Below are 17,353 nucleotides of genomic sequence, written 5' to 3'. Positions count from 1 at the left end.
GTTCTTTTGTGTACACATGTTGTTCATGTTGAATTGTTCTTTTGGTTCATGGTTTTCAGTTCTCCGAACATCCTTCGGATTGAATTTACCTTAGACCAATTTATAAGTTTCCTCCTTCCTGATTTTGCACCAAAACTGAGGAGCCCGTGATGCACGGGAGGGTGTATAGGCAGAGGGGAGGGGTTACACTTTTTAAAGTGTAATACTTTGTGTGGCCTCCGGAGGCAGAAGCTATACACCCAATTGTCTGGGTCTCCCAATAGGAGCTAGAAGAAAAGGAATTTACGGTAAGTAAACAAAATTCCCTTCTTTAGGTTGGCAAGCCAGCATCTAAAGAAGCAGGTAATCCTCCAGCCATCAGGAGCAACCGAACTCTTGCTGGTCGAGTGCAGAGCAATTGATGTGCCTCTCCAGGATGGCCTCAGGGCTGTGTCCGTCCCGTCAGACTGACCTCTGCTGACAGGTGTTTGTATCTTGCAGGTGCAGACAGAGCGGCTTCAGTGCTGGAGTTTGGCGGTCAGGAATTTCCACATCTTGGTGAATCTGATTAAGGTGAGTACTCCCATCCTTGCTGTTCTCCAGTCACTAGATCCAACCTCTAGATCCTCGTCTTGGATTGGAAAGACATGCTGTGATATTGCATCAATCCTCATAAATCCCAATACAGTTTATGAGGCTTTAAGGTCCCAACCTTCAATCCCAAAGATTAAATGAGTAAAATTGTGAAAACCCGCCACACTGGGCAGAGATGGCAGTGAGCGCACCGCTTAATACAAGAAGGATAGTGTGAACAGAGTTCCTGGTTTCCAAGTAATCATCCCAGTAGTAAATCTGTAGTGCGACAGCCGGGGTCCCGGGAAGTGTCATGATTCAAATGGAATGAGATAAGATGAAGACAAGCGCAATGGGGTCTTAACTGTATATTTTTGAGTGCTCACCTGGTAGGGGTTATGTGCCCACAACCACAGAGACTTACCTGACTTGTCCTCTTCACATCCATTGGAAGCGCAGATTTTAACCCTTCAATACCTGTCATCTCCTGATGATTGAAATGGAGTAAAAGGGGATACATCCAGGTGACGCATTCCCAAAACCGATAACATGGTAGTGCAGGTCCACTAGACTGGATGAGAGTGGAAAGATAACTATTAGGCCGGGGCCACACGGGGGACTAATGCGATCCTTGCATGACACTCGCTCACGCTGGCAGCACAGCAGGAGCAGAGTGTCATGCTAGTGTCCCTGCGACTGAGGTCCGACTGTGCGAGCGGACCTCAGCTGCGGGGGGCGAAGCGGCTCTGCGGAGGGGAAGGAGGGATTTCTCTCCTTCTCTCCTCCATAGCCGGCTATTGCAATTCTCGCTCTGCACGCATGGTACACCGGTGTACCGCGAGTACAGTGCTATTATTCTCTCACCCCATAGACTTGAATGGGTGCGAAAGAAAGAGTCTCGCATTACACCCACAGCATGCTGCGATTGTTTTCTTGGTCCGATTAGGGCTGAGAAAATAATCGCTCATGTGCGCTGGCACACAGGCTAATATTGGTCCGAGTGGAATGAGATGTTTTATCGCACTCCACTTGCACCAATTTTCTCGCCGTGTGGCTTAGGCCTTATACTGACAGAAGTAACTAAGTCAGCGCTGGTAGATGGTCAACGTGCAGCCCGACCAAGGGTTTCGCCCTACAAATGACGGCTTCTTCAGGGGTTTGGTCGGCATTCTGATGATGGCACCATGTAGACTATGTCAAAGTTATTTTCCACCCAGGTAATTTCCAAATGCAGCATCCTGCACTAAATCAGCACCACATAGATCAGGCTGTATGTGCAGTTAAAAATTGGTTTACAAACCACTTCACTATGGATTTCCAACTAGGCTGATTATGTGGAAACCAAGGCTCTGTTCACACTATCCTTTCTGTATTAGGCGGTGGAGCTCGTTCCCATTTCTGACTGTTGCCTTGATTGTGCCAAGGAGTTGTAGGATTTGGGGCTGCAGAACTGAGGACTGGAGGCTTTTGGTTGTTTTACAAGATTTTGTTTCCTCTGTAGGTGTTTGACAGTCGACCCATGCTGATCAACTGCTTGAAGGTATGGCCACTCTCGTTCCTCATAGCTCATACTACCTCTGTCTGCTTTCCCCGCTCCTCTCGTCTGTCATTACCCGTGCTGTGTCCTCTGCCGTAATCACTTCTCGGGATTTTCCTACAACTCTCCCAGTGTCTGTCATAATTAGATTTTTGTATTTGCTGTAAAATCCCTTTCTTGTTGATACTGTGCGGAATACACAACGTGAGTATACGCCCGGCCACTACGAGGCTTCATACAAAGTGGAAAAAATCCTCAGACATGAGCCAGCGCCGTCCGCTTACAGTAAATCAAAATCTGAAAGAATTCCATAAACAACCAGGAGCCACCATGATCCAAACCCGGGAAGAAAAACGTACAGTGCTCAGCATAAATGAGTACACCCCATCTGTAAGTAAGATGTTAATCAATATCTCACTGAACACAAGAACAATTTCCAACATTTTGACAATTCTGAGCTTCATAGAACATGTTTTACCCCATAACATAACAATAAGGGGTACTTTGCACGCTGCGACATCGCTAGCCGATTGTAGCGATGCTGAGCGCAATAGTACCCGCCCCCGTCGCAGATGCGATATCTTGTGATAGCTGCCGTAGCGAACATTATCACTACGGCAGCTTCACGTGCACTTACCTGTCCTGCGACGTCGCTCTGGCCGGCGACCCGCCTCCTTCCTAAGGGGGCGGGTCGTGCGGCATCACAGCGACGTCACACGGCTGGCGGCCAATAGAAGCGGAGGGGCGGAGATGAGCGGGACGTAACATCCCGCTCACCTCCTTTCTTCATCATTGAAGCCGGGACGCAGGTAGGAGATGTTCCTCGCTCCTGTGGCTTCAAACACAGCGATGTGTGCTGCCGCAGGAACGAGGAACAACATCGTACCTGTCGCTGCAGCAAAATTATGGAAATGACCGGCACTACACAGATCACCGATTTTCGATGGTTTTGCGATCGTTTATTGGTGCTTCTAGGCTTCACACGCTGCAACATCGTTACCGGCGCCGGATGTGCGTCACTTTCGATTTGACCCCGACGAGATCGCAGTAGCGATGTCGCAACGTGCAAAGTACCATTAAGGGTAATAAGAGAATTTCTTCGGCGCTCCATTGGGAGACCCAGACGATTGGGTGTATAGTACTGCCTCCGGAGGCCACACAAAGCATTACACTAAAAAGTGTAAGGCCCCTCCCCTTCTGGCTATACACCCCCAGTGGGATCACTGGCTCACCAGTTTTCTGCTTTGTGCGAAGGAGGTCAGACATCCACGCATAGCTCCACTGTTTAGTCAGCAGCAGCTGCTGACTATGTCGGATGGAAGAAAAGAGGGCCCATACTAGGGCCCCCAGCATGCTCCCTTCTCACCCCACTTTATGTCGGCGGTGTTTAAGGTTGAGGTACCCATTGTGGGTACGGAGGCTGGAGCCCACATGCTGTTTTTCCTTCCCCATCCCCCTGAGGGTCTCTGAGGAAGTGGGATCTTACCGGCCCCCAAGCCCTGAGGCCGGGCTCCATCCACAGACCCATGGAACCTGCTGGATACGGAGCTGGGTACCGTTCAGGGACAAGGCCCTGCGACATTCAGGTACTCTGTGTCCCAAACAGGCCGCGCACATTCCAGACTTGCTGGGTGTGCTAGTGCGCCGGGGACAGTAGCGCTGCGCGCTGGGGTTACAGTCACTACAGTTTGTCTGAGTGACTTTATGTGTTGGGGACTGCCGCGCCGGCCGCCCCTGGAGCGGCGGCGCGGCTGCGACTTGTAGTGCGCCGGGGACTTAGCGCCGACCGTGCTTTTACGACGGCGTCGCTTATAAATTTAGTCCCCGGCTTCTGCGGCCTAGCTCCGCTTCGTTCCCGCCCCCACCCTGTCAATCAGGGCAAGGGAGAGACGCTGTACGATTAATCAGCGCCGAGGGCTGGAGCCTTATTTACATGCTCCAGCCCTCTCACTGAGCACAGGGGGACGCAGGTTTCCCGCTCTTTGTCTGCACACGCCCAGGGCCCGCCCCTCTCCATAGGACGCCGGCAGCCATTCCTACATGCAGTCTGGCTGGAGAACGGACACAGGCTCTGGGAGACCCAGACAAGGGATTTCTGGCGACCACACACCCGCGTTAAGCGGGCGGTAAGCAGCACTTTAGTGCTGGCCCCACTAGTGCCACAGTGTTATTTTGGTGTACCTTTTTTCTCTATACCATATATATATTGTGAGGTATCAACCGGCTGTATTACAAAAGGCCGGTATGTTTTGCAGAAGCGTGGGTGCTCTGCAATGTGAAACTGGCTGGGACCTGTGGTTCCACAGGATTGCATTCATGCAGAGCCATGGAAGGGTGTGTGATGCTGATTACACACTCCTTACCACCTGTGGGTGTGGCTCCAGGGGTTAAAGCAATCCTGTCTCTGAACCTGGGTGGAGAGTGTCGAGGGCAGTCTAGGGAGAGACTGGCTCCAGACTTCCAGTGTGTGTGCTGGAGATGGAGAGAGCAGAAGCAGGGTGTTTTGCACTCCTCCGGAGACCTTCTTTTGAAGGAAGGGGCTTTTAGGTCCATGTGTAAAGCCATGTGGCTGGAGCCAGGGGGAACCTGGAAAGGACACTAGCCACCTTAAGAGGAAGGTAACTGGGATTGGACCGGGGGTCTGGATACTGACAAGGGTCAGTGACACATGGGTGGCAGTCCAAAAGTGTGTGGACTTTATATTATGTGTTGGTCTTTGAGGAGAAAGCCAACGAACGGCATCTTTATGTTATGTGACCTGATATGGTTTATGGACCTGTTAATAAACCAGATGGTCTGTTAAAGAGACCAATTACTCTGGCGTGCTTTAATCCCGCTACCTGACGTGTGGCCCACATACACTTGGGGCCCACATTGTCACAATATGTATATATATATTGCACTGTAAGGTCGCTTCTTGGCTGTATACCCTATCTTGCTCTGAGGAGACGACAACATGTCATCCGCAAAACGCAAGGGTGCCAAGACACAGGCTGTAAGCGCTGCTTGTGCCGCTTGTGGGGCTGATCTACCGGCAGGTTACAATGACCCCCATTGTGTGCAATGTTCGGTTCCCTGTGCCACTTCGTCAGCCGGAGTCTATGGTGGTAGTGGCCCAGGCAGAGTCGCCGGTGAACCCTGTCCCGGTGACGGGGACAGAGTTTGCAGTTTTTGCTGACAAAATGTCTGTCACTATGACAAAGATACTAGAGACCTTGCAGGCCAGGCCAGTTACTCAGACCATGGACACTGCTGCGGCAACGTTCCCCCGGTCCCCCTCATTTGGAGTTAATCCGTGATTCAAGGGGGTCCCAGGCATCTCAGCCTGACGGCTCTGATTCAGATGACAGTCCCAGGCAGCCTAAGCGTGCTCGCTGGGAGAGACCCTCCACGTCATCACGCGGATCAGGGTCTCAGCGAGAAGAGTCTCTACATGATGAGACAGAGGAGGGTGATCAGGAGTCTAATCCTGAAACCGCTCTCAATCTGGATACTCCTGATGGTGACGCCGTGGTAAATGACCTTATAGCGGCCATCAATAGTCTATTGGAAATTTCTCCCCCTGCCCCTTCTGCAGAGGAGGCAGCTGCACAGCAGGAGAAGTTCCATTTCAGGTATCCCAAGCGTAAACTGAGTACTTTTCTGGACCACGCTGACTTCAGAGAATCAGTCCAGAAACACCATGCTTACCCAGACAAGCGTTTCTCCAAACGTCTTAAGGATACACGTTATCCCTTTCCCCCTGACGTGGTCAAACGCTGGACCCAGTGTCCAAAGGTGGACCCCCCAATCTCCAGGCTTGCGGCTAGATCCATAGTTGCAGTGGAGGATGGGGCTTCACTTAAAGATGCCAATGACAGACAGATGGACCTTTGGTTAAAGTCTGTCTATGAAGCTATCGGCGCGTCGTTTGCTCCAGCATTCGCGGCCGTGTGGGCACTCCAAGGTGGACTCTATCATACGTCCAGCAGTGCCGCGAGTAGCGTCCCTAACCTCGCAAATGTCTGCGTTTGCGACTTACGCTATCAACGCTGTCCTGGACTCTACAAGCCGTACCTCAATAGCGTCTGCCAACTCTGTGGTTTTGCGCAGAGCCTTGTGGTTAAAGGAATGGAAAGCGGATTCTGCTTCCAAAAAATGTTTAACCAGCTTGCCACTATCTGTAGATAGACTGTTTGGTGAACAATTGGCTGAAATCATTAAACAATCCAAGGGTAAAGACTCCTCCTTACCCCAGCCCAGATCAAGCAAACCTCAACAGAGGAAGTGGCAGTCGAGGTTTCGGTCCTTTCGAGGCTCCGGCAAGACCCAATTCTCCTCGTCCAAAGGGACTCAGAAGGAGCAAAGGAGCTCAGATTCCTGGCGGGCTCACTCACGCCCCAAGAAAGCAACCGGAGGAACCGCTTCCAAGGCGGCTGCCTCATGACTTTCGGCCTCATCCCTCCGCATCCTCGGTCGGTGGCAGGCTCTCCCGCTTTTGCGACATTTGGCTGCCACAGGTCAAAGACCGGTGGGTAACAGACATTTCTTTTTCGCTCCTAATTGGGAGACCCAGACAGTGGGTGTATAGCTACTGCCTCTGGAGGCCGCACAAAGAACTACACTTAAAAGTGTAAGGCCCCTCCCCTTCTGGCTATACACCCTCCCGTAGGAGTACAGATTCCTCAGTTTTAGCTTTGTGCGCAAGGAGGTCAGACACGCACGCATAGCTCCATTGTTTTTTAGTCAGCAGCAGCTGCTGACTATGTCGGATGGAAGAAAAGAGGGTCTATACAGACTCCCAGCATGCTCCCTTCTCACCCCACTTATGTCGGAGGTGTTTGTAAGGTTGAGGTACCCATTGCGGGTACGGCGGCAGGAGCCCACATGCTGATTCCTTCCCCATCCCTTTTTACAGGGCTCTGGGTGAAGTGGGATTTACCGGTCTCCAGGCACAGAGACCGTGCTCCATCTACAGCCCCTGGAGAAGATGCTGGATGGAGCGGAGTACATCAGGGACATGGCCCTGCTTCCTCAAGGTACTCTGTGTCCCCGTGTATCTGGCGCTCACACCGCAGCATGCTGGGTGTTGTAGTGCGCCGGGGGACATCAGCGCTGCGGCGCCTGTGCCATGGCCTCATTCAGCTTTGCTGAAGCAGGCACATTTATGGGAATAGGCTGCGCCGGCCGCTGGGACTGCGGCGCGGCTGGCACTTGTAGTGCGCCGGGGACTTCAGCGCGGCCTGCGCTTTTACGGCGGCCGCGCTGATAACTACAGTCCCCGGCTTTTGCGGCCTGCTTCCCTTCGTTCCCGCCCCCAGACCTGCCAGTCAGGAGAGGGGCGGGACGCTGCCCACGTCTAGAACTCGGTCGCGCCGGCCGCTCGAACAGCGGCGCGGCTGGCACTTGCGGTGCGCCGGGGACTTCAGCGCGGCCCGCGCTTTTACGGCGGCCGCGCTGATAACTCGAGTCCCCGGCTTTTGCGGCCTGCTTTCGTTCGTTCCCGCCCACAGACCTGCCAGTCAGGAGAGGGGCGGGACGCTGGCCAGTGCATCAGCGCTGAGGGCTGGAGTCGTTTTTACATACTCCAGCCCTCACAGTCAGCACAGAGGGGACACTGTTCCCGCACTTTTGTTTGGGAACTCCCACGGACCGCCCCTCTCCACAGAAGCCGGCAGCCATTCTTGCTGACACGCTGAGCTGCAGAGGGGAGCCGGGGAGACCCAGACAAGGCATTCTGCAGCCTCTTACCCGCTGTTCAGCGGGCGGTAAGCAGCCCTCTGGGCTCACCCCCTCTTGTGCTCGTAGTATTCTTAGTATTTTGTTTCTACAAATACTTTGTACTGCATAGCGCTGGTCGCCCTTTGGCTATAGACTCTCTCACATGCAGAGAGCCAGCAGCATGTCGCCCGTAAAACGCAAGGGTGCCAAGGCACAGACATTGTATGCTTCCTGCACCGCATGTGGGACTTTTCTACCGGCAGGCTCCACGGACCCCCATTGTGTGCAGTGCTCGGCCCCTGCGGCGCTTGCACAGTCGGGACCTCTGCTGGACGTGTCCCAGGGTGTACCACCTGTGAATGCTGTCCAGGTGACAGGAACTGAGTTTGCAGCTTTTGCTGACAGAATGTCTCTCACTATGTCACAAATTCTTGACACATTGCGAGCTAGGCCTGTACTTCAGACCACGGACACTGTGCATGTATTGCCCCCTGGTCCCCCTCAGCTCCTAGCTCCGGGACGGGCATCTACACCTCAGGGTGAAGACTCTGACTCGGACGATGGCCCCGGGCAGCCTAAGCGGGCTCGTTATGACGGGCCCTCACATTCATCTCAATGGTCTGGATCCCAGCGGGATGAATCTATGGGTGATGAGGCGGACTTAACTGATCAGGATTCTGATCCTGGGACCGCTCTCAATCTAGATACACCAGATGGTGACGCAATAGTTAATGATCTTATATTTAACATCAATAAGATGTTGAATATTTCCCCACCAGCTCCTCCTGTAGAGGAGTCAGCTTCGCAGCACGAGAGAATCCATTTCAGATACCCTAAGCGTACATTAAGCACTTTTCTGGACCACGCTGACTTCAGAGACGCAATCCAGAAACCCCACGCTTATCCTGAAAGGCGTTTTCCTAAACGACTTAAAGATACACGCTACCCTTTTCCCTCTGAAGTGGTCAAGGGTTGGACCCAGTGTCCAAAAGTGGATCCTCCAATTTCCAGGCTTGCAGCCAGATCCTTGGTTGCTGTTGAAGATGGAGCGGCACTTAAAGATGCCACTGACAGGCAGATGGAGCTCTGGCTGAAATCCATCTATGAAGCGATTGGAGCGTCATTAGCGCCTTCTTTTGCGGCCGTATGGGCACTCCAAGCTATCACGGCCGGGCTGGCGCGAGTCGACTCAGTCACACGTGCATTTGCCCCGCAGGTAGCACCATTGACCTCGCAAATGGCGGCATTCGCGTCGTACGCGATTAATGCTGTTCTTGACGCTACAAGCCGCACGGCAGTGGCGTCAGCCAACTCAGTTGTTTTGCGTAGGGCTCTGTGGTTGAGACATTGGAAAGCAGATTCTCATTCCAAGAAGTGCTTAACCAATTTGCCTTTTTCTCGTGACCGATTGTTTGGAGAGCGTTTGGATGAAATCATCAAACACTCCAAGGGTAAGGACTCTTCCTTACCGCAACACAGACAAAACAAGCCCCAACAGAGGAGGGGTCAGTCTGGTTATCGGTCCTTTCGAGGACAGGGCAGGTCCCAATTCGCCTCGTCAAAAAAGACTCAAAAGGACCAGAGACGTTCAAATTCTTGGAGGTCTCAGTCACGCCCAAAAAGACCAGCCGGAGGAACCGTTGCCAAAACGACGTCCTCCTGACTTGCGGTCTCCGATGCCCACACCCGCGGTCGGTGGGAGGCTGTCCCACTTTGGCGACATTTGGCTAGCAAATGTCAAAGACCGTTGGGTGAGAGATATTCTATCTCACGGGTACAGGATAGAGTTCGGTTCTCGTCCGCCAACTCGTTTCTTCAGAACTTCTCCACCACCAGACCGAGCCGATGCTCTGTTGCAGGCGGTGGCCGCTCTAAAGGCGGAAGGAGTGGTGACCTCCGTCCCTCTTCAGGAACAGGGTCACGGTTTTTACTCCAATCTGTTTGTGGTCCCAAAAAAGGACGGATCGTATCGTCCCGTCCTGGATCTGAAGTTGCTCAACAGACACGTAAAAGTCAGGAGGTTCCGGATGGAATCCCTACGCTCCGTCATAGCCTCAATGTCTCAGGGAGATTTTCTAGCATCAATAGACATCAAAGATGCGTATCTCCACGTGCCGATTGCACCAGAGCATCAGCGTTTCCTACGTTTCGTCATACACGACGAACACCTACAGTTCGTAGCGTTACCCTTCGGTCTGGCAACAGCCCCCCGGGTCTTCACCAAAGTCATGGCAGCAGTAGTAGCTGTTCTGCACTCGCAGGGTCACTCGGTCATCCCGTACCTAGACGACCTGCTTATAAAGGCATCCTCTCAAGAAGCATGCCAACACAGTCTGAAGGTGGCGCTAGACACTCTCCAGACTTTCGGGTGGATTATCAACTTTCCAAAGTCTCATCTAACCCCGACCCAATCTCTGACTTATCTTGGCATGGAGTTTCATACTCTATCAGCGATAGTGAGGCTTCCACTGGACAAGCAGTGCTCGCTACGGACTGGAGTGCAATCTCTCCTTCAGAGCCAGTCGCACTCACTGAGGCGCCTCATGCATTTCCTAGGAAAGATGGTAGCAGCAATGGAGGCAGTCCCGTTCGCGCAGTTTCATCTGCGCCCTCTCCAATGGGACATTCTGCGCCAATGGGATGGGAAATCGACGTCCCTCGACAGGACTGTCTCCCTCTCTCAGACTGCCAAGGACTCTCTACGTTGGTGGCTTCTCCCCAACTCATTGTCACAGGGAAAGTCGTTCCTTCCCCCGTCCTGGGCAGTGGTCACGACAGATGCGAGCCTATCAGGGTGGGGAGCGGTGTTTCTCCACCACAGGGCTCAGGGGACGTGGACTCAGGAAGAGTCCACCTTGCAGATCAATGTTCTGGAAATCAGAGCAATCTATCTTGCCCTGCGAGCCTTCCAACAATGGCTGGAAGGCAAGCAGATTCGGATTCAGTCGGACAATTCCACGGCGGTGGCGTACATCAACCACCAAGGGGGAACACGCAGTCGCCAAGCTTTTCAAGAAGTCCAGCGGATTTTGACGTGGGTGGAAAGCAGAGCGTCCACCATATCTGCAGTTCACATCCCAGGCGTGGAAAACTGGGAAGCAGACTTTCTCAGTCGCCAGGGCATGGACGCAGGAGAATGGTCCCTTCACCCGGACGTGTTTCAACAGATCTGTTGCCGCTGGGGGTCGCCGGACGTCGATCTGATGGCGTCACGGCACAACAACAAGGTCCCAGTTTTCATGGCACGGTCTCACGATCACCGAGCGCTGGCGGCAGACGCCTTGGTTCAGGATTGGTCGCAATTCCGACTCCCCTATGTGTTCCCACCTCTAGCATTGTTACCCAGAGTTCTCCGGAAAATCAAGTCCGACTGCCAGCGAGCCATACTCGTCGCTCCAAATTGGCCAAGAAGGTCGTGGTACCCGGATCTGTGGCATCTCACGGTAGGCCAACCGTGGGCACTACCAGACCGTCCAGATCTGCTGTCTCAAGGGCCGTTTTTCCATCTGAATTCTGCGGCCCTGAACCTGACTGTGTGGCCATTGAGTCCTGGATCCTAGCGGCCTCAGGTTTATCTCAGGGAGTTGTTGCCACAATGAGACAGGCTAGAAAACCATCCTCAGCTAAGATCTATCACAGGACGTGGAAGATATTCTTAGCGTGGTGCTTGGCTCAAGGGTTTTCTCCCTGGCCATTTGCATTGCCAATTTTTCTTTCCTTCCTGCAGTCTGGGTTGGAAAAAGGTTTGTCCCTTAGCTCGCTTAAGGGTCAAGTCTCCGCGTTATCCGTATTCTTTCAGAAGCGCTTGGCACAGCTTTCTAAAGTACGCACGTTTCTCCAAGGAGTTTGTCATATCGTTCCTCCTTACAGACGGCCATTGGAACCCTGGGATCTGAACAAGGTTCTCCTTGCTCTTCAAAAGCCGCCTTTCGAGCCTTTGAAAGAGGTTCCCCTTTCTCGGCTTTCACAAAAGGTAGTTTTTCTTGTAGCGGTCACGTCTCTTCGAAGAGTGTCCGAGCTGGCGGCGTTATCTTGCAAATCTCCCTTCCTGGTATTTCACCAAGACAAGGTAGTACTGCGTCCAATTCCAGAGTTTTCTCCCAAGGTGGTTTCTTCCTTTCATCTCAATCAGGATATCACTTTGCCATCTTTGTGTCCGCATCCAGTTCACCAATTTGAAAAGGGTTTACATCTGTTGGACCTGGTGAGAGCACTCAGGATTTACATTTCTCGCACGGCGCCTCTACGCCGTTCGGATGCGCTCTTTGTCCTAGTCGCTGGTCAGCATAAGGGATCGCAAGCTTCCAAATCCACCCTGGCGCGGTGGATCAAGGAACCAATTCTTCACACATACCGTTCTGCTGGGCTTCAGATTCCATCTGGACTGAAGGCCCATTCTACCAGAGCCGTTGGTGCGTCCTGGGCGTTGAGGCATCAGGCTACGGCTCAGCAAGTGTGCCAGGCGGCTACCTGGTCGAGTCTGCACACGTTTACCAAACACTATCAAGTGCATACCTACGCTTCGGCAGACGCCAGCCTAGGTAGACAGGTCCTTCAGGCGGCGGTGGCCCACCTGTAGGAAGAGGCTGTATGACAGCCCGTTCATGTGGTATCTTTTTACCCACCCAGGGACTGCTTTTGGACGTCCCACTGTCTGGGTCTCCCAATTAGGAGCGAAAAAGAAGAAGGGAATTTTGTTTACTTACCGTAAATTCCTTTTCTTCTAGCTCCAATTGGGAGACCCAGCACCCGCCCTATCTGTTTTTAGGGTTTCGTTTTTTCGGGTGCACATGTTGTTCACGTTGTTTCTTAAGTTCTCCGATCTAGTTATCGGATTGAATTTGTTTTTGAAACTGTTATTGGCTTTCCTCCTTCTTGCTTTGGTACTAAAACTGAGGAATCTGTACTCCTACGGGAGGGTGTATAGCCAGAAGGGGAGGGGCCTTACACTTTTAAGTGTAGTTCTTTGTGCGGCCTCCAGAGGCAGTAGCTATACACCCACTGTCTGGGTCTCCCAATTGGAGCTAGAAGAAAAGGAATTTACGGTAAGTAAACAAAATTCCCTTCTTCTTCGGCGCTCCATTGGGAGACCCAGACGATTGGGTGTATAGCACTGCCTCCGGAGGCCACACAAAGCAATTACACTAAAAAGTGTAAGGCCCCTCCCCTTCTGGCTATACACCCCCAGTGGGATCACTGGCTCACCAGTTTTCTGCTTTGTGCGAAGGAGGTCAGACATCCACGCATAGCTCCACTGTTTAGTCAGCAGTAGCTGCTGACTATGTCGGATGGAAGAAAAGAGGGCCCATATACGGCCCCCAGCATGCTCCCTTCTTACCCCACTTGTGGTTCGTAAGGTTGAGGTACCCATTGCGGGTACGGAGGCTGGAGCCCACATGCTGTTTTTCCTTCCCCATCCCCCTGAGGGGCTCTGTGGAAGTGGGATCTTACCGGCCTCCAAGCCCTGAGGCCGGGCTCCGTCCACAGACCCATTGAACCTGCTGGATAAGGAGCCGGGGTACCATTCAGGGACAAGGCCCTGCAACTTTCAGGTACTCTGTGTCCCCGTTCAGGCGGGCACGCACACACCAGACTTGCTGGGTGTGTTAGTGCGCCGGGGACAGTAACGCTGGGGTTTGAGTCACAGCAGCTTAGCTGTGTGACTTCATATGCTGGGAACTACCGCGCCGGCCACTCTCGGAGCGGCGGCGCGGCTGGGACTTGTAGTGCGCCGGGGACTTAGCGCCGACCGCGCTTTTACGGCGGCGGCGCTTATAAATTTAGTCCCCGGCTTTTGCGGCCTAGCTCCGCTTCGTTCCCCGCCCCCTCCCTGTCAATCAGGGAAGGGGAGAGACGCTGTACGTTTACTCAGCGCCGAGGGCTGGAGCCTTATTTACATGCTCCAGCCCTCTCACTTGGCACAGTGGGACACAGGTTTCCCGCTTTTGGTCTGGCACGCCCAGGGCCCGCCCCCCCCTCCACAGGACGCCGGCAGCCATTCCTGCATTCAGTTCTGGCTGGAGGACGGACACAGGCTCTGGGAGACCCAAGACTAGGGATTTCTGGACCACACACCCGCGTTTAGCGGGCGGTAAGCAGCACTTTAGTGCTGGCCCCTCTTGTGCCACAGTGTGTATTGGTGTACTTTTTCCTGTACCAGATATCTATAGATATATACTGCACTGTACGGTCGCTTCTTGGCTGTATACCCTATATTGCTCTGGGAAGACAACAACATGTCATCCACAAAACGCAAGGGTGCCAAGGCACGGGCTGTATACACTGCTTGTACAGCATGTGGGGCTAATCTACCAGCAGGCTCCAACGACTCTCATTGTGTGCAATGTTCAGTCCCAGTGGCACTTCGTCAGCCAGAGCCTATGGTGGTAGTAGCCCAGGCAGAGTCGCCTGTGAACCCTGCCCCGGTGACGGGGACAGAATTTGCAGTCTTTGCTGATAAAATGTCTGTGACTATGACAAAAATCCTGGAGACCTTGCAGTCCAGGCCAGTTGCTCAGACCATGGACACTACTGTCCCTATGTTCCCCCGGTCCCCCTCAGTTGGAACTAATCCGTACTTCACGGGGGTCCTAGGCATCACTGGCTGAGGGCTCTGACTCCGATGACAGTCCCAGGCCGCCTAAGCGAGCTCGCTGGGAGAGACCCTCCACGTCATCACGCGGGTCAGGGTCTCAGCGAGAAGGGTCTCTATATGATGAGACAGAGGTGGGTGATCAGGAGTCTAGCCCTGACACCGCACTCAATTTGGATACGCCAGATGGTGACGCCATGGTAAATGACCTTATAGCGGCCATCAATAGGCTGTTGGATATTTCTCCCCCAGCCCCTTCAGCAGAGGAGGCAGCTGCCCAGCAGGAGAAATTCCATTTCCTGTATCCCAAGCGTAAATTGAGCACCTTTCTGGACCACTCTGACTTCAGAGCATCAATCCAGAAACACCATGCTAATCCGGACAAGCGTTTTTCCAAACGTCTTAAGGATACACGTTATCCCTTTCCCCCTGACGTGGTCAAACGCTGGACCCAGTGTCCAAAAGTGGACCCTCCAATATCCAGGCTTGCAGCTAGATCCATAGTTGCAGTGGAGGATGGGGCTTCACTTAAAGATGCCAATGACAGACAGATGGACCTTTGGTTGAAATCTGTCTATGAAGCTATTGGCGCGTCGTTTGCTCCAGCATTCGCGGCCGTGTGGGCGCTCCAAGCTATTTCAGCTGGTTTGGCACAGGTGGACTCTTTCATACGTCCAGCAGTGCCGCAAGTGGCGTCCTTAACTACGCAAATGACTGCGTTTGCGACCTACGCTATTAATGCGGTACTGGACTCTACGAGCCGTACCGCAATGGCTTCCGCCAACTCTGTAGTTTTGCGCAGAGCCTTGTGGTTAAAGGAATGGAAAGCAGATTCTGCTTCTAAAAAATGTTTAACCAGCTTGCCATTATCTGGAGACAGACTGTTTGGTGAGCAATTGGCGGAAATCATTAAACAGTCCAAAGGTAAGGACTCTTCCTTACCCCAGCCCAGACCAAGCAAACCTCAACAGAGGAAGTGGCAGTCAAAGTTTCGGTCCTTTCGAGGCTCGGGCAAGCCCCAGTTCGCCTCGTCCAAGGGGACTCAGAAAGAGCAAAGGAGCTCTGATTCCTGGCGGGCTCACTCACGCCCCAAGAAAGCAGCCGGAGGTACCGCTTCCAAGGCGGCTGCCTCATGACTTTCGGCCGCCTCCCTCCGCATCCTCGGTCGGTGGCAGGCTCTCCCGCTTTTGCGACATTTGGCTGCCACAGGTCAAAGACCGGTGGGTAACAGACATTTTGTCTCACGGGTACAGGATAGAGTTCAGTTCTCGTCCTCCGCCTCGGTTCTTCAGAACTTCCCCACATCCCGACCGAGCAGATGCCCTTCTGCAGGCGGTGAATTCTCTAAGAGCAGAAGGAGTGGTGGTCCCTGTTCCTCTTCAGGAACAAGGACAAGGTTTTTACTCCAATCTCTTTGTGGTGCCAAAAAAGGACGGCTCATTCCGTCCTGTTCTGGACCTAAAACTGCTCAACAAGCATGTGAACGCCAAGCGGTTCCGGATGGAATCCCTCCGCTCAGTCATTGCCTCAATGTCTCAAGGAGATTTCCTAGCATCAATAGACATCAAAGATGCTTATCTCCACGTGCCGATTGCTACAGAGCACCAACGTTTTCTACGCTTCGTGATAGGAGACGACCATCTTCAGTTCGTAGCTCTGCCATTTGGTCTGGCGACAGCCCCACGGGTGTTCACCAAGGTCATGGCGGCAGTGGTAGCAGTCTTGCACTCTCAGGGACACTCTGTGATCCCTTACTTGGACGATCTACTTGTCAAGGCACCCTCTCAGGAGGCATGCCAACTCAGCCTGAATGTTGCACTGGAGACTCTCCAGACGTTCGGGTGGATCATCAACTTCTCAAAGTCAAATCTGTCACCGACCCAATCGCTAACGTATCTTGGCATGGAGTTTCATACTCTCTCAGCGATAGTGAAGCTTCCGCTGGACAAGCAGAGGTCACTACAGACTGGGGTGCAGGCTCTCCTTCAAAGTCAGTCGCACTCCTTAAGACGCCTCATGCACTTCCTCGGGAAGATGGTGGCGGCAATGGAGGCGGTTCCGTTTGCGCAGTTTCATCTGCGCCCACTTCAATGGGACATTCTCCGCCAATGGGACGGGAAGTCAACATCCCTGGACAGGAAAGTCTCCCTTTCCCAGACGGCCAAAGGCTCTCTGCAGTGGTGGCTTCTTCCCACCTCATTATCACAGGGAAGATCCTTCCTACCTCCGTCCTGGGCGGTGGTCACGACGGACGCGAGTCTCTCAGGGTGGGGAGCAGTTTTTCTCCACCACAGGGCTCAGGGTACGTGGACTCAGCAGGAGTCCACCCTTCCGATCAATGTTCTGGAGATCAGAGCAGTGTATCTTGCCCTACTAGCCTTCCAGCAGTGGCTGGAAGGAAAGCAGATCCGAATTCAGTCGGACAACTCCACAGCGGTGGCATACATCAACCACCAAGGGGGGACTCGCAGTCGGCAAGCCTTCCAGGAAGTCCGGCGGATCCTGATGTGGGTGGAAGCCACGGCCTCCACCATATCCGCAGTTCACATCCCCGGCGTAGAAAACTGGGAAGCAGACTTCCTCAGTCGCCAGGGCATGGACGCAGGGGAATGGTCCCTTCACCCGGAAGTGTTTCAGGAAATCTGTCGCCGCTGGGGAAGGCCGGACGTCGATCTAATGGCGTCCCGGCACAACAACAAGGTCCCGACCTTCATGGCACGGTCTCGCGATCACAGAGCTCTGGCGGCAGACGCCTTAGTGCAAGATTGGTCGCAGTTTCGGCTCCCTTATGTGTTTCCACCTCTGGCACTCTTGCCCAGGGTGCTACGCAAGATCAGATCCGACTGCAGCCGCGTCATACTCGTCGCCCCAGACTGGCCAAGGAGGGCGTGGTATCCGGATCTGTGGCGTCTCACGGTCGGCCAACCGTGGGCACTACCAGACCGACCAGACTTACTGTCCCAAGGGCCGTT

General features: G+C 53.4%; 1 protein-coding gene across 2 annotated transcripts in view; it reads left to right on the top strand.

The window, feature by feature from the left end:
• Nucleotides 1–17,353, top strand: part of FANCD2 (FA complementation group D2) — a 208,250-nt gene that overhangs the window by 170,347 nt on the left and 20,550 nt on the right. For both annotated transcript variants that reach the window (XM_075321714.1, XM_075321713.1), the window contains exons 37-38: nucleotides 481–552; nucleotides 2,054–2,092. In XM_075321714.1, the coding sequence (XP_075177829.1) occupies nucleotides 481–552; nucleotides 2,054–2,092 (111 nt within the window). The remainder of the gene's footprint in view (nucleotides 1–480; nucleotides 553–2,053; nucleotides 2,093–17,353) is intronic.

The sequence above is a fragment of the Anomaloglossus baeobatrachus genome, chromosome 8 (assembly GCF_048569485.1).
Source record: "Anomaloglossus baeobatrachus isolate aAnoBae1 chromosome 8, aAnoBae1.hap1, whole genome shotgun sequence".
Classification (NCBI taxonomy): domain Eukaryota; kingdom Metazoa; phylum Chordata; class Amphibia; order Anura; family Aromobatidae; genus Anomaloglossus; species Anomaloglossus baeobatrachus.
Note: the sequence above shows the minus strand (reverse complement) of the source record. Positions and strands in the feature narration are given on the sequence as shown.